General features: G+C 42.9%; 1 protein-coding gene across 1 annotated transcript in view; it reads right to left on the bottom strand.

Annotated features, from left to right (window-relative positions):
- Positions 1-24,638, bottom strand: part of Cfap44 (cilia and flagella associated protein 44) — an 81,884-nt gene that overhangs the window by 5,313 nt on the left and 51,933 nt on the right. The window contains exons 25-32 of the mRNA XM_005345015.3: positions 23,802-23,979; positions 20,243-20,749; positions 17,058-17,261; positions 13,121-13,316; positions 6,954-7,064; positions 4,056-4,186; positions 2,807-2,923; positions 1,720-1,921 (exon numbers count right to left, since the gene is read on the bottom strand). Of these exons, the coding sequence (XP_005345072.1) occupies positions 1,720-1,921; positions 2,807-2,923; positions 4,056-4,186; positions 6,954-7,064; positions 13,121-13,316; positions 17,058-17,261; positions 20,243-20,749; positions 23,802-23,979 (1,646 nt within the window). The remainder of the gene's footprint in view (positions 1-1,719; positions 1,922-2,806; positions 2,924-4,055; positions 4,187-6,953; positions 7,065-13,120; positions 13,317-17,057; positions 17,262-20,242; positions 20,750-23,801; positions 23,980-24,638) is intronic.

Raw genomic sequence — 24,638 nt, 5'->3', positions numbered from 1 at the left:
AGAAGAGGGCACCAGACCTCATTACAGATGGTTGTGAGCCACCATGTGGTTGCTGGGAATTGAACTCAGGACCTTTGGAAGAGCAGGCAGTGCTCTGAACTGCTGAGCCATCTCTCCAGCCCCCTTGGGGCAGTTTTCTGAAAACTGAGGTGACAGGTATGTGCCACCACTCCTGATGAGTTCAACATTTTTTATAAGACACTTATTTAGTAAAATCATATGGAGTTTTTCAGTGCCTGGTTTATTCTGCTTAGCACAATGCCCTCCAGATTCACCTATACTGCCATAAAGTGATAGTGTCCTGATCTACTTTAAGACTACTAATATTTTTGGTATATTTTCTTCGCCCACTCATCTGCCGATGGAACTCTTGGGTTCATTCTGTATCTTGGCTCTCGCAAACAGTTCTTCACTGAGCACAGGTGTGCGGATAACTCACTGACATACTGACTTCATTTCTCTTGAATATATCCTATAGAGGGATTGCTGGGTCAAAACGTACCTTCTTTTTTGTTTTATTTTTTTTTTTCAAAATAGGATCTCACTATGTAGCTCTGGCTGTCCTGGAACTCACTATGTAGACCAGACTGGCTTTCTATTCACAGAGATGTGTCTGTCTGCCTCCTGTGTACCAATCCTGGGATTACTACTCCCAGACATAACTTACCTTTAGGAAAAGGATTTCTTAAAAAGTCACATACAAAGTGAACTTCATAAGTAGATAAATTTACCATACTAAGATTTAAAATACCTTTTCACTTTAATATAAAGTAAAAAAAAAAAAAGTTGACCCGATGAGAACACATAATGAACTAAAATCTTTAGAATTCCCTAAAATCAATTTTTAAAGGCAAACGAAAAGTGAGCAAAGGACACAGCAGGTCTCACAGAAAGGAACATAAAAATGGCAAAAGAATGTGTGAAGAAGTTCAGTCTCACAAAGAAATGCGACTTCAAACCACAGTGAAGTATGTTTGGACACCCACCGGACTGTGGGGAAAAAATTAAAACCTGAAATAAACAAATAAATATGCTTTTACACGCTGCTTTGGGGAGGAGACCTGAGCTCTGTCACTCTGAGGAGCAGTTTTGGTGACATTTCAGAGAAAAGCAGGCAAATGCTCTTCGAGCCTGGAGACCCTTTGTGCATAAGGAATCATGTATAAGAAGACTTGCAGGGATAATGAAAAGCTCCCTATACCTAAGTGCTCATCAAGAGGTGACTGGAGAGGTGAAAACGTTACCATCCACACAATGGAATACAGCACTATCGGCTACAGAGAAAATTTACCTAAAGCAATATGAATAATAAAACATGGTCTCCAAAAGTCCACCAGGGACTCTGAGTGTCATTACAGAAGCATGCCGGGGAGTTTCCCATACTGTGTGAGAACACATTGGCATGCGTGCATCTGTACCCGGTGGTCAACCTTGGAGGAGCAGTACACAGTACCAGAAAGAGGAAGGGCTTTCCTGTGTCTGAAGCACAGTTTCAGGTCCAGCAGAGATGAACCACGTTATTCTATATTTCTTATACACAAAGAGAAAGAGACTGCACGCCAACATTTTTTTCCCTTTCAAATAGAAAGCGAAGGGTGTTTTGTTTCCTCTCAGTGAGCCAGGTCTGCGGTTACTGTTTTCCAAGCTGGGAACCAGCCACCTGTTAGCTCCCTGTTGTCCCAGAAAGTGTAATAGCGGTCCACGTGTTGAGCTACTCACTATGGATGGTTTTGGCCATCTCTCTCTTCTCCCGGATCAGCATCTTCCGCCTCTCCCTGCATTCTCTGTTGAGTTTTTGCTGCTGGGCGTTTTCCTCCTGGAGCTGGATGATTCGCTCTTGCAGCCGCCCCAGGGAGTGGTTAGAAAAGACCAAGGCTCCAGAAAGGTCGGTAGGCACCTCCCCAAAGACCACATACTCTATCTACAGATACAAAACAAAGCCAGGAGAAATCAGAACCAAAGCAGACAAAGGTCAGACGGAAGGAAGGCAAGGATGTAGGAATCCTTTCTTCTTCCGTCCCTTGCTTAAAACCCCCTACGCTGGGGCTTCTCTCTCACCCCTAGTGACAGTGACCAACCGGGTAAATAGAAAGTTGACATCAGAGAATAAGCCATGTTGGATCTCTCTGGGGACAGCAAAGTTGCCAGAACAGGTCTTGCCTGATATCCACTTTTTAACAACAGAGCACACATTTCAAAGGTGATATAACAAACCGTTACAGAGAGCTCAACCGGTTTGAGGCAGGTCACAGGAAATACAAATGAAATGACTTTTGAATATTTCTTGCCCCTTAAGAATGGCCTCTCCTCTTAAAATGACAAGAGTCTACAGCAAGCCTTTCTCTTCTGATACGAATCCCCATTTCCGCTCTCTACTTGACAAGTAGAGAGCGGAAATGAACGGAGATGGAAAAAAGTTAGGAAAAGATGATTTCTGTGTTGCCCTAACCTCCCTTATGAATGACATTAAGATGAGCTTTCCTTCTGCTCACTGGTTCACAGCTGACTAAAGATGGATGGAAAGTCACCTGTGTGCAAGACCCAGCATCCCAAGCTCCAGCCATATCATTCTCCCATCAGTTTCTCCAGACCTGAAAAAGCTGGACCGCCAAGTGACTACGGGCCAGGGAAGCATGCGTGCCTTGGTGTTTTTCTTTAGTTAACAGCCTGACTGGGTAAGAAGGGTTGGGGATGTCATTCTGCAGGCAGAATCCTTCCACCAACGAACATGGCACATCGTGGGTGAGCCATGAACACTGCTTCTGCCTGAGGGGTGCTGGGCAGACTCGTGGGAGGGGAGGATCACCTGGTGGAGCTTGAGGGGAATGACCACCAGCAGTTCATTCAGTCTCTGCTGCTTCTCTCGCTGATAGGCCTCCAGGGCCTCCTCGGCAGCGTTCAGATTGGTCGCCACAACTTTTACCTGAACAGAGCCGTGTGAGAGAGAGTGACAAGATTCAGTGACAGAGTACACACATATCCATCCAAGCTGGTAAACAAAGGCACAGTGGGCACAGGATGTGCTTCGGGGGACCATGAAGTCTAAGCTGCAGCCAAGAAATGAGCATTATTTTCTTCCTGCCAGGTTAGAATGCATATTCCCTCCTGAGTCATCCCGGAGTGCAAGAATTGTAAAAGCTTTATAAACAAGAGGAAAAAAAACTCCCTCTCTTTCTTCTATTTTCTGTATGAAAAATATGCTATCTTTGTCAGAATGGTAGAAGATTTTGTTGTTGTTATTGTTGTTACAGTGACCCAAAGAAATGTAATAAAAAAGTGTTTTTTGTTTTGTTTTTTGGTTTTTTTGAGAAAGGGTCTATCTGTGTAATAGCCCTGGCTGTGCTGGAACTCACTCCATAGACCAGGCTGGCCTCAAACTCACAGAGATTTGCCTGCCTTTGCCTCCCAAGTGCTGGGATTAAAGGCTTGTGCTACCACTACCTGACATAAAAGAAGTGTTTTCAAGCATGAAGCTACAGCATCCCCAAAACACAATCGTCACCTCCTGACACCCAACAGTGTTCCTGAATATTTTCATCTACCAAAAAAAACCCATATGTGACATTTTTCCAAACAAGAGTACCTAAGACAGAAAGTCAAAAGAAAAAGGAGAAGATGATAAAGTTACAGAAGCTTTAGCTTCCTCCAACACACAGTGCATCGGCCCCAGAAGACTGAGTGAGAGAGGAAACACCAGAGTATCTATTGCTACTTACCTTCATCTCATTTCTAAGAATGCTTCATGATCAATACATGAAACCAATATTTCCTGAGTGTTAGTCATAAATCCACAGACATTTATTATGTTTTATGTGCTATGCTATCTATTGCTCATAGAGTTATGTCGTCAAAAAAGTTGGGACAGATGAGTCACATAGAGAAAAAGCAAATATCCAAAGGGTAATGGCCGTGCCATACTACAGACCTGTAACACAGAGAAAGCTGTAGAGAACATTTGAAATGCTTCTTCTCTGAGAAGTCTTAGCAATGCCACGCCTATGACAGAGGAGGATGGGTAGCACGTTAGAAGACAAACAAGTAGGTAGACCCCATACCTTTTTGGAGCACGTATCGTATTCTTTTTTCAGGTTGTCAACAATTTTCTTTTCTTCCACTAAGGCTTCCTCAATGTCTAGCCTTTTCTCTCGAAGTTGGAGGGCCAGTTCAAAAAGATTCGGATCACAGTCTGAATAGAGAGTTAAAATAAGAAGGCAGCCAGCCCTGTTTGAAGGGGGATGTGGTGGCACTAGGAACATGGAGCTTGAAGATTCAGAATCACTATCAGCTATTCACAGACCCACACCAGACTCTGCAAAAGAGGAATTGCTTTCCTTCTTTTAAAAACAAAAAACAAAGTGTGTGTGTGTGTGTGTGTGTGTGTGTGTGTGTGTGTGTGTGTGTGCACGCGTGTTGTATGTGGAGGTCAAAGAACAACCTCAGAGTCATTGTTGTGTAACAGTTTCCTCCAAGATAGAAACATTCCACTCTTCAGGGAAGCTGCTTAAACAGCAAGATAACTCAAAGCAGCTTCAGGAAGTCCCTGAAACTGACCAGATTCACTAGGCCCCTCCTTGCCAGAGGAAAGAAGCTTTACTGCAAAGAATCTCCAACAAGCCAAGCTGTAAAGAAGACTGAGACCAGACCAGCTGCCTGGAAGAAGCAGAAACCAGCTGAGCTACCAGGAAGAGGTTTTTAGACCAACTAGGTCACTTGGAAGGGACACTCTCCACTCTGTTGATCTGCTTGTAGACTGTGCAGTGTGCTCCAGTTCCCAGCTTTTGTGAGCTGTCATCCATAGTGGGTGACACCCATATTCCTGTAACTCCAATAAAACTCACTGGACTTCAGAGGCATTCATATTTTTCTCTGCCCTGGGTTCCCTATCAGGATGAGTAGACATGAGTTGCATTTCCTCAGAGAATGTTTAGTCACACAATAATGCCTTCAGCCTTGTGTGAGACAGGGTCTCTTGTTTCCCAGTTAGTTCACTAGGCTAACTGGCCTTGATTTTCTGGGGTTCTGATGTTTCTGCTAAGCCTCTCTAACTTTATATGGGTTCTGGGGGTTCACACACAAGTCCTCATGCTTCTTTGGCCATCATTTTGTGCACTGAGACATCCCTGAAGCCCCAATTGTCCTGATTTTATAGACCAAAACACCCTTCATTCTAAGGGAAGTGCTAAAGTGTAATCTGCCTGCAATGCAGCATGCTCCCAGGGCAGGCTTTTATTTGAGCTGTGTTACACTAATGCACATTTATACACGGAAGGATAGACGACCCTGTGTGCAGGTACTCGAGATGGCTTGAGCATGGCAAACATGGCTCTGGCAGCCTTGCCCTTCTCCTCCATTCCCTCTGCCTTAGTAAAAAGCATTAGATTACATTCCTAAAGGTAGCAGCATTAGATTACATTCCTAAAGGGTCCATTCCCTTATTTGGCCACTTCCTCCTCCTGACGTTATTTGGCTCACCTAATTAACATGCTCAATTAAAATTAAACTCCTCATCCTAACACGGGATTTCCCCCTTTACCTTTATAAACCGCCACTTGCTTATGGGCCTCATCTGTCTCCTCTCTATCTAGAGGCAGTTCTTTGTCCCATTCTGGGACAAATGCCCCTGTCCTCTTTCCCTTGTTCCCTTCTTCTCCCTTATACTCTCTCTCTCTCTTTCTCTGTCTATTATTCCCTGCCCATTGTCCCTCTGGGGCAAATCAATCTCCTTTGTGCTGAGAACTTGGTTTGGGGGGTCCCGAGTCAACACCAGGCCTTTTGATGCTCCTGAGCTGACACCATTCCCTTGCAATGTGGAATTCGAATGCTGAAACAGAGCTGTGTGTAGATAGCACATGCCTACAATCCTAGCAATAGGGAGTTGGGGTAGAAAGGGCTGTAAATTCAGGCCAGGCTAAGCTACATGGGAAGGCTTGGTCTCGAACCCTAAGAGCTGGGAATGTAGCACAGGGGCAGAACGCTAGCCTAGCATGGGTAAGAGCTTAAGAATGACCCCTCAAACCACAAAACAGAGTAGCCAAGCAGGATTTACAAGCCTTGGTTTCAACCCAGCTCAGCAATTAGACTGGCTGTGTGGTGTGCAAGCCCTTTAATCCCACCGCAATGTAACAAAGTGAATTACAAAGTTCTTATTCTACTCATAAATACTGGAATTGTCAAATAAGACTCTTGACAACTGAGCAGTGGTGGAGCATGCCTTTAATCCCAGCACTTGGGACGCAGAGGCAGGTGGATCCCTGTGAGTTTGAGGCCAGCCTGGTCTATGCTACAAGTTTGAAAACAGTCAAAGCAAAAAAAAAAAAAAAAAAAAGTCTCAAAAAAAGAAAGAAAAACTCTTGTCTTTGAAATTAAAACAAGATTTAAGCTTTATTTGAAATGAAACTTCTAAATTTTGAGTAAAACTTGATTTTAAATGTCTGAAAAATGAAATTACAAACAAAATAAAATTGAGTTTCTCCACTGAACTATTGACTTACAAAGACTATAAGCATATTGATCTGATGCTCTGGGATAGTTTCACTAGTAAAACAATTATCACTGATTTCTTAGAAGCTGGAATGGACTGTTCTTACAGAGTCAAAATAGAAAATTTGAGTTTGTCAAAAAGGAAATATTGGGGTGTGTGTGTGTGTGTTTAAAGTACAAATCTGGCTTTTATCTATACAATTCATTTGCTACATAATTCATAATATCTCTGAACCAGCAATTGGTTACCATAGATTAATTTGTTCCTAGCAAAAATGCTGTCTAAAGGCTTGGATAATAATCCTCCCAGAGAGCCCTCCCAAAGGGTTGTAGGCTATACTTCAAACATTTTAACCCACTCTTTTCTTTAATTTCATTACCAGAGAAATAGACTAGAAATAGAAAAAAACCACCTCTGCATTGTTAGCCCCTGTTCCCACTCTACAGTGAACACGTGGCTCTGCCTAACTTACTGTTTGGGCAGATGGAATCGTCAAAAACATCATCCTCAGATCCGGATGCATCTTCATCGCTCTCCAAGCTGGACTCCTCTTCGCTGGATTCCTCACTCTCCTCATCTTCATCTAAGGAGAGAAGAGGACCTTGTCAGCAGGGTCCCCACCAAATGCAGTGGTTCCCAACAGTCAATTACTAGGGAGCAGACAGTGCAAAGAGTTAAAATCATTAAAGATGCAGACCACGCATTCTTGCTGAGTCCAGTCACAGCAGGAATGCTGTTTGAAGACCTTCACCCTTACCAGCAGACAAAATCCTCAGATCTCCCCTTCCCCCATCACTTGTCACACTGGTCTGCCGGCAGTGAAGATTCTGTTAGATTTTAGCAAAGAATTACCCTACTTGTCAGTAATTTTCTATCCACGGGCCGAGGACTCTCCTTCTCCTCTGCTATAGGTTATCATTTATTCTTGCATTTAGAGTTGAATTCTATATTTCAGCAGCCGCCTGGACAGTTTGCATGGTTGCTCTTTAGCAAGGGTCATGCATAACTTTCCATTATCATGTCATGTTAGCATCTTTATAAAGTGTTCACGTCTGAATAGTAAACATATCTTCCCCAAGATAAGGGAGTATAGACCTCTTTAACATGTTCCATTTTGCTTTTAAGACACATTGGGAGCATCTATGAGCCACACACCACCAGTTAGCAATGTGGTCTTATGGAACTTCAAATTAGACATGTGGACCTCATACTTTTAAGAGTTACTTATTTATTTATTCATTCATTTCTTTTTTTCTTTGTTTGCTTGCTTTTTTCCCCCAAGACATGTTTCACTGTGTAGCTCTGGCTGTGCTGGAACTCACTATGTAGACCAAGCTGGCCTTGAACTCACAGAGATCCACCTGCCTTTTGCTCCCTGAGTGCTGAGATTAAAGGCATGCACCACCACAGTCCAGCTTATTTATTTATTTCTTTTTATCCAGGGCTACATGCCAGGCAAACACTATACCGATAAACTTTAATTCTAACCCTTTTTAAATTTAAATTTTATTATAATGAATTTTTTGAGACAGGAAATTGCTAAATTTCCTAGGCTGGCCTTGAACTCACGTAGCCCAAGAGGACCAAACTTAAACCCATTCTAACCTTCTGGGTAGCCAGTGTTACAATCCTATATATTACAGGATCTTGTACATTTCTGAAACCTAAAATCTCTCTGAAAATGACTTTAAGTAACCTCTGTCACCATATAAAGTGAATCAGAAACATTTTAATGCCAGCTACACTGTGACTTCCTACCTCACCGTCCTACTGTGGCGTCTTCCCTGCCATTATGGACTGTGTCCCCAAGATAAACTCTTTACTCCTTAAGTCATTTTTGTCAGATAGTGTGTCACAGTAATGAGAGAATAACTAATGCCAGAGGCAGTGTCAGCGGTGTCCGTGGAAACCCTCATCACCTTAGGGGTCCTGCTCCTTCTGTACTAGTGTAATGAGGCCGCCCTGCATGCTCGGAAGCTCACACGTACAATGGGACTCTATCTCACTCCACTAGAATGGCACATGTAGACATCCATATAATATACAGACAAAGGGATGCAAATACACTGGTCACAGGAATGTCACTCTGGGGCTGAGGGACTGCATGAACCTTCCTCAATAACTACAAGTAAAACTGTCATGTGCCCCAGTCTCCCACTCCTGGGTGTATATACAAAGGAAATGAGGCCAGCATACAAATATGCCTGTGGACTCATGTTTATTGTTCACTATTTATTATTGCCAAGATACAGAATCGGCCTGTCAACAGACAAACAGATAAAGCAAAGAGGGTATTTATATACAATGGAGTGTTATTACTCAGCCTAAAAGAATGGGCTCTTGTCATTTGCACAGAAAAAAAAATGGGTGTAGCCAGAGGACGTTTGCACAAAATAAGCCAGGCACAGAAAAACAAGTGTCACGTGTTTTCTGTCAACATGAGAACCGTAAAAGAGAAAAAAGATCCTACGATTAGGACTATGGAGAACTGGGAAGGGACCTGTGGAGGGAAGGAAGATGGCAGACAAGGGGTAGGAGGACCAGCACACAGTCTGTGTGTTTATGGGAATAGTACAGTGAATCACATTGATTTGTACAATTACCGTGTGTTAATAACTATACTAAAATGTTGTCTTACCACGCCCTACAGTTACTAAATGCTAACAAGGAGACAGTGAACAGCTTTACACTCATGAATTTTGTTAGAAAAGTAGGCTAATTCCTTAAGAAAGATGTACTCACTATGCAAACTTGTCTAATATAAAACAGGAGATTGAATATCACCAAGCTATTAAGAAATTTTACTTCATAATTTAACGCCCCCACTGCCACCAAGTCTTTGGTTGCAAACAGCTTCGCAGGCCAATTCCACTGAAGGCTGAAAGAAGAATCAGCATCCTCCAGAAAGTCAAAGATGAAGACAGACTTCCCAGTTCACCGCACTGACGAGAACCGGAGACAGCGCACGGTGTGTGTGTGTGTGTGCGCGTGCGCATGAAAGAGAGAGGGGGGGAGAAAGAGAGAAAGAGGGAGAAAGAGAGAGAGAGAGAATATCTGGGTCTAAAAAAACTTTACTATATTTATTGAATAGCACAGAAAATAGGTATGGGAAAGAGATTAGGAAATCTTTACAGAAAATTTAGCAGTTTTTACAAGGGAAGATATCCCAACTAACTCAGACACGCAAACAGACTTCAAACATCATCAAGCTGTATCTACACGCTGCTCCCAACATTCATGTCAGATACTTGTGGCTTCCAACTTGTTCGCTGCTTTCAGCAAATAATTGCTACTACACACATGTACATACATGCACTACTCTGGGGCAGGTGCATGAAGGGGACATAAAGTTTAATTAAAGGTTTTCATTTGATTGTAAAAGCTGGTTGCATGAGAAATGCAAGGATCTAAGTAAGATTGGTTCAATGTTTTCTTAAGGGCAAGTTAAATAGACTGGTACACAGTAGGACAGCAGGCTAAGTCTACAGTCTTGTTAATGCAAATAATCTTCTAAAATTGTTTTTATTGCGCTATACAGTCTTAAATGATCCCAAGGGATTATTAACTTTTCTGTAAGGCATGCTGAAACTTCAGTTTTTAGAGGTAAAGAGACAGTTTCACAATAATGTATCACTACACTTCCCAATTTTGGTCCCTCTCCTAAATGATTTTAGGGTCTCCACTCTTGAGAGGGAAAGTTATAGTAATCTTGGATGCCACTGAGCATGAACATAAAGACTCTGCTGTGGCCCGTTAACAGAAACCTATTTCTTCCTAGTCAAAACAACAGAGCACTTCTAACCCCGGTCAGAGATATGACATTCTGATCTGCTCCAAACATTAGAAAATTATATGTTATGGGGTCTGTCAATCACCTGACCAAAAAACCATCCACCCTGGGAAGCTGATTTACCTGTGGGCATGCTAAGGAGATGGAGGAATGATTATCCCTTTAATGAGGTAATATACCTTTCTCCCCAGACCCCATTACCTAGCACTATGGCCTCCCTGCTTAACCTTTTTCCTTTTTTCTCCTCTTTTTCTTTCAGATACCCCCACTCACCTAAGCATCTTGCAGTAAGTCCTAATAAGCATCCAATTAAGGGACACATTGTTAGTTTTCTCAGCAGCAGCCTGCCTCTACCACCAAAGCAGTTAAATTATGTTATCACGTGTAATGTAAAGACACCAGGTGTCTTTCCACATGCTATGGGACATGTGCACCTTTTAAAATCACCTGCCAGGCACAGCTTGCTCTCTTGCCTCTTGTTCCTCTCTTGCATTTTCTTTTCTCTCTTGCTTCTCTTAACTTTCTTGTTTCTTGTTCTCATCCTGTCTGTCTGTCTGTCTGTCTGTCTGTCTGTCTGTCTGTCTGTCTGCCAGCCTGCCTCTCTCATGTCACCCTCCAACATGAACTTTCACTGCCCACTCCTCCCCAAATAAACCTTTGGGACTAACTTTGTTGCACATGGTGTGGTTGTTTAGTGGCATACCTTGGCAGGACCCACCGAAAGGTACCCACTTTGTCTTTCTTTTTTAATCCTTTCCCACATTCAAACCATAAGCATACAATAACAAATACAAGGGCGAAGGCTTCTTTTTAAAAAACTTAGCAAACAAAGTTCAGTAGTATACTAAATAATTCTATGTTCTACCAATGATGGTTTATTTCAAGGGAGAAGTCTTGTTCAATAATTGACAATCAGTTGATGAATGCTCCAATGATATTTGACAAAAGGGGGAAAGGCCATAAAGTCATCAATCACCACGGAAAAGCATCTGGCAGAATCCAGTACCCATTCATGATGAGAATTCACCAAACAGAGGAAGGCCCTCAATCTACTCCAGCGGACAACAAGATACTTAATTTTAGCATGAATAATAAAAGCCCCAAAGATAGATACTGAGGTTCAAGCTGAAAACCAGAAAAGCAAAGCAGCCAAGCTACTAGAGAAGTCTTACCTCTACCAAGGCTGGGCAACCACAGACTAAATTTACTAAGCAGCTCTCTCCTCCCATTTTATATTCCCTCTAGTGCTGGGATTAAGGGCATATGACTCCCTAGTACTGGAATTAAAGGTGTAGGTCACCACCACCTGGGTTTATTTCTGTATTGATCTTGTACCAGGATGGCCTTAAACTCACAGAGATCCATCTGACTCTTGACTCTCAAATCCTGGGATTAAAGGTGTGCATCACCATTACCTGACCTCTAGTGGCTTTAGCTTTGCCTCTGGTCTTCAGGCAAGATTTATTTATCAAAATGCAAACAATATGCCACTACACTTATGGCAAAAGACTGAACACTTTCTCTGTAATGCTGGAAAAAAAGCAAAGGCCTCAGCCTTCCAGTCATATCAGTGTAATTCTGGATGTTTGAGCCATGCAAAGGGAAAAAATGGAAAAATATGGATACAGACTCGAAGTAGAATGGCTCATGTTTGCAGATGAAATTATTTCTACCCAGAAAATTTCCAAGAATCTATTCAAACCTTCTGGAACTACTAAGTCCATGGAACATGAGGCGAACGTGTATCAATAATGCTGCTGGGTGGTGGTCCTTGCCTTTAATCCCAACACTGAGGAGGTAGAGGCAGGTGGATCTCTGAGTTCAAGGCCAGCCTGGTCTACAGAGCGGATTCCAGAACAGCCAGAGCTGAGAAACCCTGTCTTGAGGAACAAAAACAATAAAACAAAAATAAACAAGCAAAACAACAAAAACCAATCATACTCCTGTATGTTAGCAATAAGCATGAAAACACCGAGAGCAAAAGTACCACTTCCTTATGATCACCCCAAACAGGGAACTATACAGGTATAACTCTAACAAAACAGGAGCATGAGCTGTGTGTTGAGACGCAGTATGCTGATTAATAGGCAAACATGCAAGGTCTGCCCAGAGACACGCAGAGCTAAATTAATAAATAGGTTTAACACACCTGTGGTAAAAATTCCAACAAGATCTCTTTGTAGATATAAAGAATGCTATTCTAAAATATGGAAATATTAAAGACCTAAAGACAGCTAAAGTCATTTTGAAAAATAGGACCAGAGTAGGAAGAACTGTGATCTCAGGACTCAGTATGCAGTTACAATAACAAAAGGTGTAGGTCACCGTAACAAAATAGAAAACCCAGAGACACATGCATCTATAGGTCCAGACAACTGTAACACACAATTCAAAAGGTCACAAACAATTCAAAGGAATGAGACAACCTTCTCAACAAATGCACAGATGCAAATGTAACCAATGAGGGGGAAATTGTGACAATGGACTAGACTCTACAACATAGGGAATGCTCAAAAACTCAGTGCCACGCCAGGAAGACGATCTTACTCAAACATATGCAAGAGACGAGGACAGGCATTTCATCAAAGATAGCAAACTATCCTGTATTAATTCATATCAAACACACCACACACGTGTGCGCATGCACGCACACACATAAAACCACTCCCACTCCAGGTGTTCAAACACAGCATAACAGCTTGTAGCCCCTGCTCTTTGATTCCTCCAGCAACTATACATTGCCTGTGAGGTAGTTGGGAGAAAATGGCACCAAGCCAGGAAACCCAGGTACTTCTCTTTTTAGTGTTAATGAGAAGAAATGGACAAGTGCGTGAGGGAGGAACACAAACCAGCATCGCCTTCAACTTCCTTTTTCTTTGCCCGCTTAATTTTCTTCTTCAGGACTTTCATAAGGAAGTTTGCAAATTTATGATTTTCTCCGAGGGCTGACTGGAACCCGGCGTAGAGGGCCTTTTCCTGCTCCTGGAGCCTGGTGATTTCATTCTTTTTCTCCTCCATCTCTTTCAGAGTTTCATTGATTTTCCACTAAGGGACGGGAGAGAAGAACAGAAGATAATAACATTTCTAACAAGCTGGCTTTGGAGGGCAATGCACTTTCCAATGCAAAACTAGAGTCTACAGATATTTTTAAGCTTAATAGAAATTTAAATTTCTAATGTTTGTAGAACTGTTTGATTAAATTTACATTCCTTAGAAACATCATTGAAGTTTAGTATCTCTGGAATGTTCACGTAAAAATCCAAAGTAAATTAAAATTTTGTGTTGTTTGTTTTGGGTTGTTTCGTTTTCTGAGTCAGGGTTTCTCTGTGTAACAGCCCTAGCTGTCCTGGGGCTTGGTCTTTAGACCAGGTTGGCCTCAACTCACAGAAGTCCACTTGCCTCTGCCTCCCAAGTGCTGAGATCAAAGGTGTGTGCCACCACTACCTGGCCAAATAGGAATTTTTACTGCCACTCAGATAAGATGGTGCCTACAGAGAAAACATAGACGAAGATATGAAGTGGTGTGTCTAACATGGGGCAGGGGCCAGCATTCACAGCTGGATTCCTGAAGGACCATCCCAGGGAATTGACCAGCATCTCCGACCCAACCCTTGAAGAATTGTCTACCAATGGGACCAGTATCTATGACCAGACATGAGCTTCAAGACTGAATTTGAAACCTGACCTGGGACTAAAACCAGCGTTGGAGACCCTACCACATACAGGGCTCTGATGGCATCTGCAAGTCCTAGCAGGACTGCCAAGAAAGCAGAAGCGGGTAGCCAGCAATCAGACCCTATGCCCCCATTCATCTCTCTCCTTCACATGCATTCCCCTGTATTCAGTGCCAAGTGCCAATTTAACATTCTCTCCACTCCTTTCTTCCTCTTTTGTTCTTTTATCCATTACCCCTCACTCCCTTTTTCTCAAAGAACACAGGTTAGCCTGGTTGACAGGGTTTCAATTCCAGAGACTTGGGACTCTTGGGTTATCCGACAGTGCATCTTGACCTTTCTCTTCTCATCCCCAACTCCTTGTCCCTGTCATGTCCCCAGCCTATTTACTATTTTGTGTGTACGTTGCTCAGTTAGGGTTGAAGATTGCAGTGCCTGTCCCTATGTCTATCTCTTAGAAAGCATTCTTTATTATTCACCCATATCTCATGCACTTCCCCTCCTACCCTCATGTCTTTTCTTTCTGTCATCCTTATCCCCTTCTCGTGTTCCTTCATATTTATAATCTTCCATAGATTTAATAATCTCTGAAATCTATAGACACTAAAAGTACCCCAACTTTCCCCTCCTAGCTGTTTTACACAGTGGATTTTTTTTCCTTTCAAAGTAGATAACAATGAGTACCCCTATCTTTATTTCCAAAAAGCCATTGACAAATTCATGCAATCCAAAACAAAGTTCTAATGACATTCTTCACAGAAGTCGAAAAAAAATCTTAAAATTCACAGCAAGTACAAAATATCCTGACAGCCATAGCAATCCTAAACACAAATAATTCTGCTGGAGGAATCACCATGCCATATTTCAATTTATACCATAGAGCCATAGTTAAAACAAACAAAAAACCTTGAAACAGTAATAACACAACATTGTACTGGCACAAAATCAGATATGTATGTGCATGCATGCATGTGTGTGTGTGTGTGTGTGTGTTAATAGCACAGAATAGAAGGCCCAGATTCAAGTCCACAGTATTACAGTCACCCGATTTTTGACAAAGACGTCAAAATTACACATTGGAGAAAAGCAGCAGCATCAACAAATAGTGCTTGGGAATATATATATATGTAGAAAAGCAAAATTAAATCCTTACCTTTCACCCTGAACAAAAATCAACTCCAAATAGATCAGAGGCATCAACCTAAGGCCTGAAAACCTATCCAAATGTGGTATACTTTCCTATGAGTATGGATGGAAGGCTCCAGAGACCACCAAAACAAAACAGGCTACTGCCATTATGCTTGACTTGTCCTTATAACTATAGGGAAGGACCCCATTGCTGCTGACACCACAAACTTTGGTTGCACAACATGGAGAAATTAAGCTGGAACTGACCTTGAAACTTCCTCCCAGTTGGCTAGCTTTTCAAGTGCTGAAGGTGTTTTGTTTTGCAAGTCATGGGGACAGAGGACTTATCAATGACTTTATTCAACAGTAGCCTCTGCAAGTTATAGCAACCTCCCAGGCAGGGTGGACGAATTGGTGCAATAGTGGCATGACTGTTAGAGGTGCCTTCTAATCGGATCTGAGGTCTGCTCTGCAGGAAAGAATTCATTCCTGGTGTTGTGAACCTGGTCAAAAGCTGGTGAGATCACAGACCCTAAGAGGTACCTATTACTGTTGTTTCACTAAATGGACATATTGTCTAGCTGACTTCTAAATATATGTGCTTATATTTATAGATTGGTGATGTTTGCAACCTTGGGCAGAGAGAAACTTGTTTTTGCAGTGATAGGCAGTTAATACAGAGACTCATAACTGGTCAAAAGACCAAGAATGAGTGTCTGCTGAGCGTCTAAATGGGACATCTATATCATTTTTACCCCCAAGGCTCAGGGAATACTGCAGAAGTGGGGTAAAAGGAATACAAGAGGCAGAGGATCATAAGAGTGCTGTGAAATGTTATCTTTGGGACATGACATGGCTGTTACACTCATGAACACACAGCAGCCGTGGCTACTTGCATATGACTTGGGCAAAAATCAAAGCAGTCAACACTCTAGAATGGATGAGGAAGAGCTCATAATGTCCCAGTTCCAGGAAAGAAGTATTTGAAATGAGTGGATGCTGGAGAAGGAGCGGGGGGTGTCATTTCTTTGGGTGTGCCCATGGGTAAGTTGTCTGGTGAATTGCCCTCACCATGCACATGTGGGCAGCACTAACTTGACTTACTGGGTTACACTTAGAAAAAGAAGAGGAGGAGGAGGAGAGGAAGAAGAAAGAAAGAAGAACAAGAACAACAAGAAGACAACAAGGGAGGATCTGGAGGCTGGAAGGAGGGAGCCAGAGGGTGGAATTGGTCAGGATACACTGTATGCAAGTGTGAAATTCTCAGTGAATAAGTAGAAATGATCTTTAAAAAAAAAACAAGCTGTATCATTTGCAGAAAAATGGTTGCAACTGGAGATGATTATATTAAGCAAATTAAGCAAGTATAAGAAAGACAAATGTGTTTTCTCTCATACGTGATTCTTATATTTTATGTATGTTTGTATATGTGTAGGGGCATATGTATTCACACATGTGCAGAAAGTAGAGATGGATGCTGTGTCTACCTTAATTATTATCTTATCATATTTTATTATTTATAACCATCTCTCTCACACACACACACACACACACGTGTGTGTGTATGTGTGTGTGTGTGTGTGTGTGTGTGTGTGTGTGTACATTTATCACAGTGTACATATGGTCAGAAAACAACTCCAGCATATGGGTTCAAGGACTGAACTCAGGTAGGTCATCAGGCTGGTTGGCAAGTGTGCTTACCCGCCAAGCTATCTTGCTAGCTTTCTCTATCTTATTTTTTGGAGGCAACATGTCCCACTGAACCTGAAGCTAGCCATTTGGCTAGACTGACTGACCAATAAGATCCAGAGACCCTCCTTTCTCTACATCCCCAGATTTGGATTGCAGACACGGGCTGCTGTACCCAGGTTTTTACATAGGTTCTGGCGAATCAAATTTATGTGCCCAGGTCTGTGTGGTAAGGACTTCAGTAATCTTCCCTAACTGAAGGGGAGCAGCCAGCTAGGGTTCAGCCTGCTCTTACTTGCATGTCCTGCTCTTCTTTGTCTAAGGAATTGACACGCTCTTGAAGAATATTTTCCTGTTTTTCAAAATTCTTGAGGAGAAGCATTTCTTGAAATAGCGTGACATGGTGCAGGTCAGAGAGTTTCATCTGCGTATCCAGTTTCAGTTTCCGGTGTCTCAGAAGGTGGAGTTCTGCGTCAAAAGTGACCGTCAGCTCTTTGATCTGAGATAGAAAAGGGATGTGAGGATGTATGAGTCAAAGGGTAAATATCCAACAGTTCAATATTTTTCATTATGCAATTATTGTGCTCATTATAAATTCACTTCTACGTGGCATTAAATCTGTATAGCTCAGTAGTGGAAATCGTATAACTACACTCCTCTGAGCCACTTCATCGACACTGACTAAGTCATTGGTAACACCCTTTATGTCTGTATCGTCTCTACCTACCCCACCTTTTTACAGGAACTATAAATAAACATCACTCTTAACTCTTCGTATGTTTTAAAAAAAAATTCAAAAATATAAAATGGAAGATCATCGCCTAACCCAATTGCCATCAGAGGGGTGCGATCCAGAATCTAATGGGAACAGATAGAGAGACCCACAGCCTAACACAAGGCAGAACCAGCAGAACCCCTCAGAAGAGGGGGAAGAAGGATAGTAGGAGCTCGAAGGGTTGAGAACACTATGAGAACACAGCCCACAGAATCAACTAAGCAGGGCTCATAGGAGCTCACAGAAACTCACAGAGCTCATAGGAGCTCGTCATGTAGGTCATGACGAACATGGATGGTGTATGGGCCTGAGCTAGGTCCTCTGCATACATCTTCTGACTATGTAGCTTAGTGTTCTTGTAGGACTCCTAACAGTGGGGACAAGGATTGTCTCTGACGCTTTGGGCCCTGCTTGGGATCCTTTTCCTCCTATTGGGTTACCACATCTAGCCATGATATGGGGTTTGTGCCCAGACTTAGTGTATTTTTTAGGCCATGTTCAGTGGACATCCTTGGGAGGCCTTCTCTTATTTAATCTATTAAATTTTTTTTTAAGGAAACAGAGGAGGAGTTGATCTTGGAGAGGGAGAGGTAGGGGTGCTGATTGGAGTGGAGGGAGGGGAACTGCAGTTAGGATGGTAATGTATGAAAGAAGAAGAAAAGTTAAAAAAAACATAGAATGATAAACGCTGTTACATAGGTAAATACAATCATGGAGTTGCAAAGAGCTGTTCAGTTATCATGTTCTCCCAGTGAAGAAATGAGGATAAAGGTGATTTCCCTGCAATCAAGCCTACCTTATTACAGAGGTAAGCTAGAAATCTAAGTCCCAGTTCCTGATCTGAGCCTTACTCTACTCTGCCCAAGGTCCTCATGTGCGCTCTGTTCGGGTGCAGCTCTCCATACACAACTCAGAGTTAGTGATACCCGTGAGGGAACTCACACAGTGGGAAGGGGAAAACCACCGAGTGTTATTTGTTGGGTTGTACATTACAGGGCATCTTGACTGCCAAAAACTTAATGTACATAAAGTCCCCTGCTAGAGGATATTGGGCAGGAAGAGGCCTGTGGATCTGTGGGAGTAAAGTTGCTAGGAAATTTTAGAATGTTAAAATACAGAAACTAACCCAAAGAAAAGAAATAAATCAAGCTCTTAAGTAAGTGTGGCTGTAGAATACACATTTGGGCTTTCCTTTATGCTTATTAAATAAAGCTGAATTCTTCCTAATTTCTCTGGAGGCAGGCGGACATTTTCTTTAAAAAAAAAAATTACTGAAGCTGGACCACATAGGTCTCTGAGTCTGTAAGGGTTAATCTATTCTGTTACTCTCACAACTGATAGTGCACAAGTTTTATGATAATGGAGAGTGTTTTTCTTGAGCATTGCTGTGTTCTCACTACGCAGCTGCTGTGTCTCTGCACGTGGTATGGCCAACAAACGTTTGTTCAGTTGTTAAAATCAATAAATTCATGCGATTATAGCAAAGCTCGTGAACGAGCATGTACTACTATATGTCTGGCGTGTCTTGTGTCTAGGCATCCGGAGCAGAACAGAAGAGGAGAGGTGGCCCTTGTCTGAAGAACTACTTCATCTGTGTTGTGTGATGAAGCGTCATGTGTGAAGCGTCAGGAGGGACAAGGGCAAGCTATAAAGCGCTGACTGCAGGTGCGACGGAGTTCACAAACGCGGCCAGGGAGTGTGCGGGAGATGATGGCGAGGGTGTGGACTAATCCGCGCTTTGCGTGTCGGCCCAGTCTGAAAGGCAGTTACTACAATTACATGGAACGGTAAAGGAAAAGGCTCTGCTGTGAGACGGTGGCAGGAGAGCCTGGGAAGCAGGGATGGATAGTGGGAGCATAGGCCTGGACAGAGTAGAAATGGTGATGAAGAAGGCTGGGAAGCAGCAGGGGGCACTACTGCAGGGTGGAGCTGAAAACTGTTGGGGAAGGGGCTCCTTCTACAAGTCTGGTAGTAGGGCGCTATCTACCAAGAAAGGGTCTCTTCCTTCCGTAGTTCAACTGTGTCCCACACTTCCGGTCCAAGCCCGGTTCTGGTTTTCTTGGAAATAACAACACCTGTCATTTTAATAACAGTTTTGAACTTTGTCAATACTCCCACCTACAGTAGCAAAGCATGCATTAAAGAAAGGGGCGTGGTTATAGGTGCACATCTGTAATCCCCGGCACTTGAGGGGCTGAGGCAGGAAGATGAGCCATAACTTTGAGGCCAGTTTTGGGCTACAGAGTGAGTTTTAGGCTAACCTGAGCTATAAAATGAGACCAGCAAGCAGGGGGAGGTACAGAGGGAGCAGGGAAAAAGAAACAGAGAGGTAGGCAGCCAGGCAGGCAGAGACAGACAGAGAGAGGATGGTGTGAAAAGGAGAGGGCTTCCCCTTTAAGTGCCTTCTATTTATCTTCTCCAGGCTGGTCCTGCGGCTCCCTTTACACTTAGCTGCAAGTGTCTTCTAATGTGTTGACCTGTAGGAAAAAGATACGAAGTCCAACGTTCTACAGAGAGCACAGTGATTTGTCGGGGGACTAACGATGGGAGAAAACCAAGCCATCGGCGAATAATGTACCTGTCAGCATTGGTGAAAGGTTAAAATGTAGAGAAATTTAAAACCAACCAATCAATCATAAACCAGACCGAATTCTCCCACTATTCATGCGGTCGGTTTTAAGTAGAGGGGCGGCTCCACCTCTTACCCTGTTGCACAAATACTGCTGCATGTACAAGTGTTTGACCTCATCTCTCTTCATAATCTCCAGCTCCACATCACTTGGCTCTGCCTTTTCAAACTCGGATGACTTTGGAAGCTCCGTGGTGAGCGCCGAAGCCTTGGATGACCTAGACAGGGAGTCTCGTGTTGTAAGATCGCCTTCCTTTCCCGAGGACAGCTTGAGGAATCCTAGCCCTCCTGAGCCTGTGCTCCCGGCTCCTGCCTGTTTGCTATCGGTCACCTCATCTTGGCGCTTCTTTTGCTTTCTCTTAAATCTCAAGAGTGTCTCCTCGTCGTATTGAAATCTCCTTTCTGGGACTTCTTCTGGATATATCTGCGGGATCTGAGGAATGGGTAAGTGCTTGGATGTGGGGATGGACGACTGAATGTTCTTCAGTTCTTGTACCAGGCACTGGATTTCCTCAATGACAGCCAACTTAAGATCTCGGAGGGAAAGAATGCACTTGTTCATGTACCTCTTCTTTCCGTGGGCCTGAAACGAGGGAGAGAAAGGACACAACATCACAGCCGCCTCACAGAGTGCAGTCTGGGTGCCATTTACCCTTTATCTGTGGGCTGGTAGGCCTAGGGAATGGTGAGCACCTCTGCTCAGTGCTCCACTGAGTTTCCCACTAGGTTTCAGGTGTCGCCCATTAAGACTGGAGGCCAGTCCAGATGTGACCTCTGGATTCCTTTCACTTTCCTCCATTTGCCCCCTTCTGCTGGTTTGCAAGGTTGCGTTTCCTGTCCTTCACCTCTTCCTGGAAGACTCTCAGGAAGCCTTGTGCTGAGCTGGACACTGTGCTATGGTAGAGGAAGGACATTAACTAACTGCCTTTCCTAGCGGGAAACTGGGATCTTGTTGACTTAGATTCACCACGGCTACCCACCTAGGATCTAACTCTACGTCATCCTGTTTTTATTCTGAGTTTTGACTCCTTCGTGGTCATCATCCTAAACATCAGTGTCACAGCATACCAAGAGAGCCTTCTGTAGCTCTCTCTCCATAGATCTGAGCCAAAGCATACTTACACTACATCCATCCATGGCTTGTTCATTACCACCTCTGTCCTGAAAGTGACTCCTGGCACCTAAGAGCCCAGCAACCCCTGAGGCTGCTAACCAGACTGAGCATTACTTTCCATGAAATGTAGTGTTTTTTTTTAAATAAAATACCAAAAGCACTTTGTCAGATAATCTTATAAAGCTTACCTACATATTTACTATGAAGAACCTACATATTACTAACTCAAGATCACAGTGTTTATCTACTTGAGAATAAGTCTTTAAAGAATTGAGACTTAAAATGAAAATTCAGCATTGGCTATGTGTGGAACCACCTATGACGTACCTAGAAGACTGAGGATTAAACATACATGAAGGAATCTCACCCCTCTTATGGCTACACAACCCATTTCTTTGGGGAGCCCTGAGATAGACTTAATTGTCAACTAGATACAATCCAGAATCATCTGGAAAGGGTTTCAGTGTTGGATTGTCTAGATCAGGTTGGCCTGTGAGCATGTTTGTGGGGAGTTGTCTTGCTTGTGTTCATTGATGTGAGAAGAACCAGCCTGCTGTGGGTTGCACAGAGGGAAAAGGCGCAGAGGGAAAAGGCTGGCCAAGAGTCGGAAGGAGGGTGAACAGCAGCTGGGAAGAGATGGAGGGGGAACAGGGGCTCCACATCTCAGAGGGCGCTAAAGGGAGAAGAGGGCAGGAGGAGAAAGTGAGAACAGGCAAGGGAGGAGGATGGAGGGGTCTGGTCAGGACAGAAGCAAAGAGAGTAGAAGGGAAAAGAAAAGATGGAGATCAGAGAGGAGGAGAAAGTCAATGAGATAGAAAAGAAAATGGTGTTGAAGGTGAAATCAGAAAAGGAAGAGACAGAACGGAGTGGTGGGGGGATGGAACAGCAAAGATGGAGGAGTTAGGAATTGTTTCTTGAAATTTAAAGGGATATGGAGACAGAGCTGGAGGCCAGGTGAAAGCGAAGGGAAGGATTTGGGGGTCTTCAAAAGCATAAGAGTGGAGCAGATGAGCTGAGTTGCTCTCAACTGTTGTCATGCTGTGATTGGCTGTTTTAAGTCCACACTGCCTTGACTTCCCTGCTATGATGGACTATAGCCTGGAATTATGGGCTGAAATAAATAAACCCTTTGACACCCAAGTTGCAACAGAAATGAAAGTAAGACAATCCCTCTTTCCTTCTGGTTCTACAAATAACAAACAAATTCAAACTTTATTAGTAACTGTTGTTGCTGTTAGGATAAAATAAGCTGACAATTTAAGAGAAAAGAGGTGTGCATTGTTTCAAGACTGGCATTGTTTCATAGCTGAGAAGTCTTGATAGCAGGAACTTAGGGTAGTTGGTCATGCTGTATCCACAGTTAGGAAGGGAGAAACAATGAAAACTGGAGATCAGTCAGCTAGAGTTGGCTAGGAACTGAAGCCTAGGGAATGGTGCCACCTAGGCTTAGGATGGGTTTTCTCACCTTAGTTAATCAAGATGATCACAGGCATGGCCTGAGACGAACCTCATCTAAATAATCCCCCACACAGGTACTGAGAAGCTAGACCAAGTGCCTAGGCCTCCTGCTGATTCCAGGTCTCATCAACTTGAAAATCAAAATTTTTACACCAGCTGAAGGGATGCAGGATGTGTGATAAAAGTGTCTAATATTTCAATATTCTTAAATTAACCATGACAATAATTACTCATTGATTCTGAGCATTCCATTATGTGTATAAGGTTATTATCATATTGTATTACTTGATATTAATACCCTTTCACGGATGAGGTAATTCAGAATTAGGAGATTTCTATGACAAACAAGGTCCACATAGCTAGTAAATCCCAGCGGTACAGAAAGTGTCTCCATCATCCTGAGGTACAGAACAATGCTGTACACTGCTGCTTTTATGCAGTGTATTTCAGTTTGATGCAGCTAAGTTTATTCTTGATGCCATAGCTACCTATTTCTATGGAGACTGAATTTCAGGCCAAGTGGCCTCGGTTAAAGTTGTTGCCTGGCATACATGAGACCCTGAGTTTGATTCCCAACACTGCAAAAGAATAAAGAGGAAAGGAAAGGAAAGAAAGGGAAGGAAGGAAAGAAGGAAGGAAGGAAGGAAGGAAGGAAGGAAGGAAGGAAGGAAGGAAGGATTAATTCTGGCTTGGATGACTAATAAGTTACAGTGGAATAAAATATAGATTATGAGATATGAAAAATCTAGGCAATAGCTAGTTAAACAACTTAAAATGAACTTAGAATAAAAATGTGGCTGAGTGGTGGTTTGTCTCATCTCTGTAAGTTCAAGGCCAGCCTGGTCTATAGAATGACTTCCAGGACAACCAAGACTATTGTACAGAGAAACTCTGTCTTGGAAAAAAAAAAGTGGTCAAAAGGCTGAAAAGATGGATCACTAGAGGGCCCATGTTTAGTTCCCAGCATGTACAAGGGGGCTGAGCAGACTCTAGTTAACACCAGGGTGCTTTTCCTCATCATGACATCACCAGGCATCACAACCATCATCTGTGGGTTAAGTACCATTGTGTCAAGGTGCCCCAGTTCCTCCTCCTTCTTGGCAGCATTTATCCTCATGTGTTCAGGGATCTTGTAGTCCGAGGCTGTCTTCAGATTGAAATCCCCCATGAATGTCTGTGCTTCTCTGATGGCTTGAACATCTTTGGGATCTTCATAGTCATCGTCAGGTTTGCTCTTGTAACTATCAGAAAAATAGATAACTTAGACATAAATGTAACAGGGAACTCTAAATGTGCACTCGCTGCTTCCTCCCAGAACTCCAAGGAAACAACTGTAGAGAGGCACAAAAAGCAATGACAAACCATTAGGGAAGCTGAAAATAGCATGGAAAACTATTAGCAAACCAGTCACATTGATGCATATATGGGAATGCAGAAAAATGAAATTATATTCACAAATAAATAAGACTAGAAAAATCTATAGCCCAGAATGCCTCCTTCTGGAGTGTATGCTCCTCTGGAGGAGGCACCAAATTTTTTTGAACATTATTTTCTCGGCAGTCTCCAGGGAGCAGAGAATGAAATGGAATGCTAGACGTATTTGGTGAAATTCATTAATGCGCTGTAAATTGCTGCATCACGGATTTCCCATCTCCACACAAATCAGTGGAGCTTTCATACCAACCAAAAAATGAAGAACTGTTCTCTAAAGAAACTGAACTCCTGGTTTAAGGAGTTCTAAGATATCATTGGATATCCCTTGCATGGTATTTAACTTGGACTTTTCAACATTCCCCCACAATTTTTGAAAGTGAAGTATGCCAGCCAGTATGGGTGTATATTCGTAGTCTGCAGTCAGCATTTTCCTTGAAGAGAAAAGCCCTTTGGGAACACATAGTGT

The sequence above is a fragment of the Microtus ochrogaster genome, chromosome 2 (assembly GCF_000317375.1).
Source record: "Microtus ochrogaster isolate Prairie Vole_2 chromosome 2, MicOch1.0, whole genome shotgun sequence".
Taxonomy (NCBI): domain Eukaryota; kingdom Metazoa; phylum Chordata; class Mammalia; order Rodentia; family Cricetidae; genus Microtus; species Microtus ochrogaster.
This window is presented reverse-complemented; position numbering and strand designations above follow the sequence as displayed.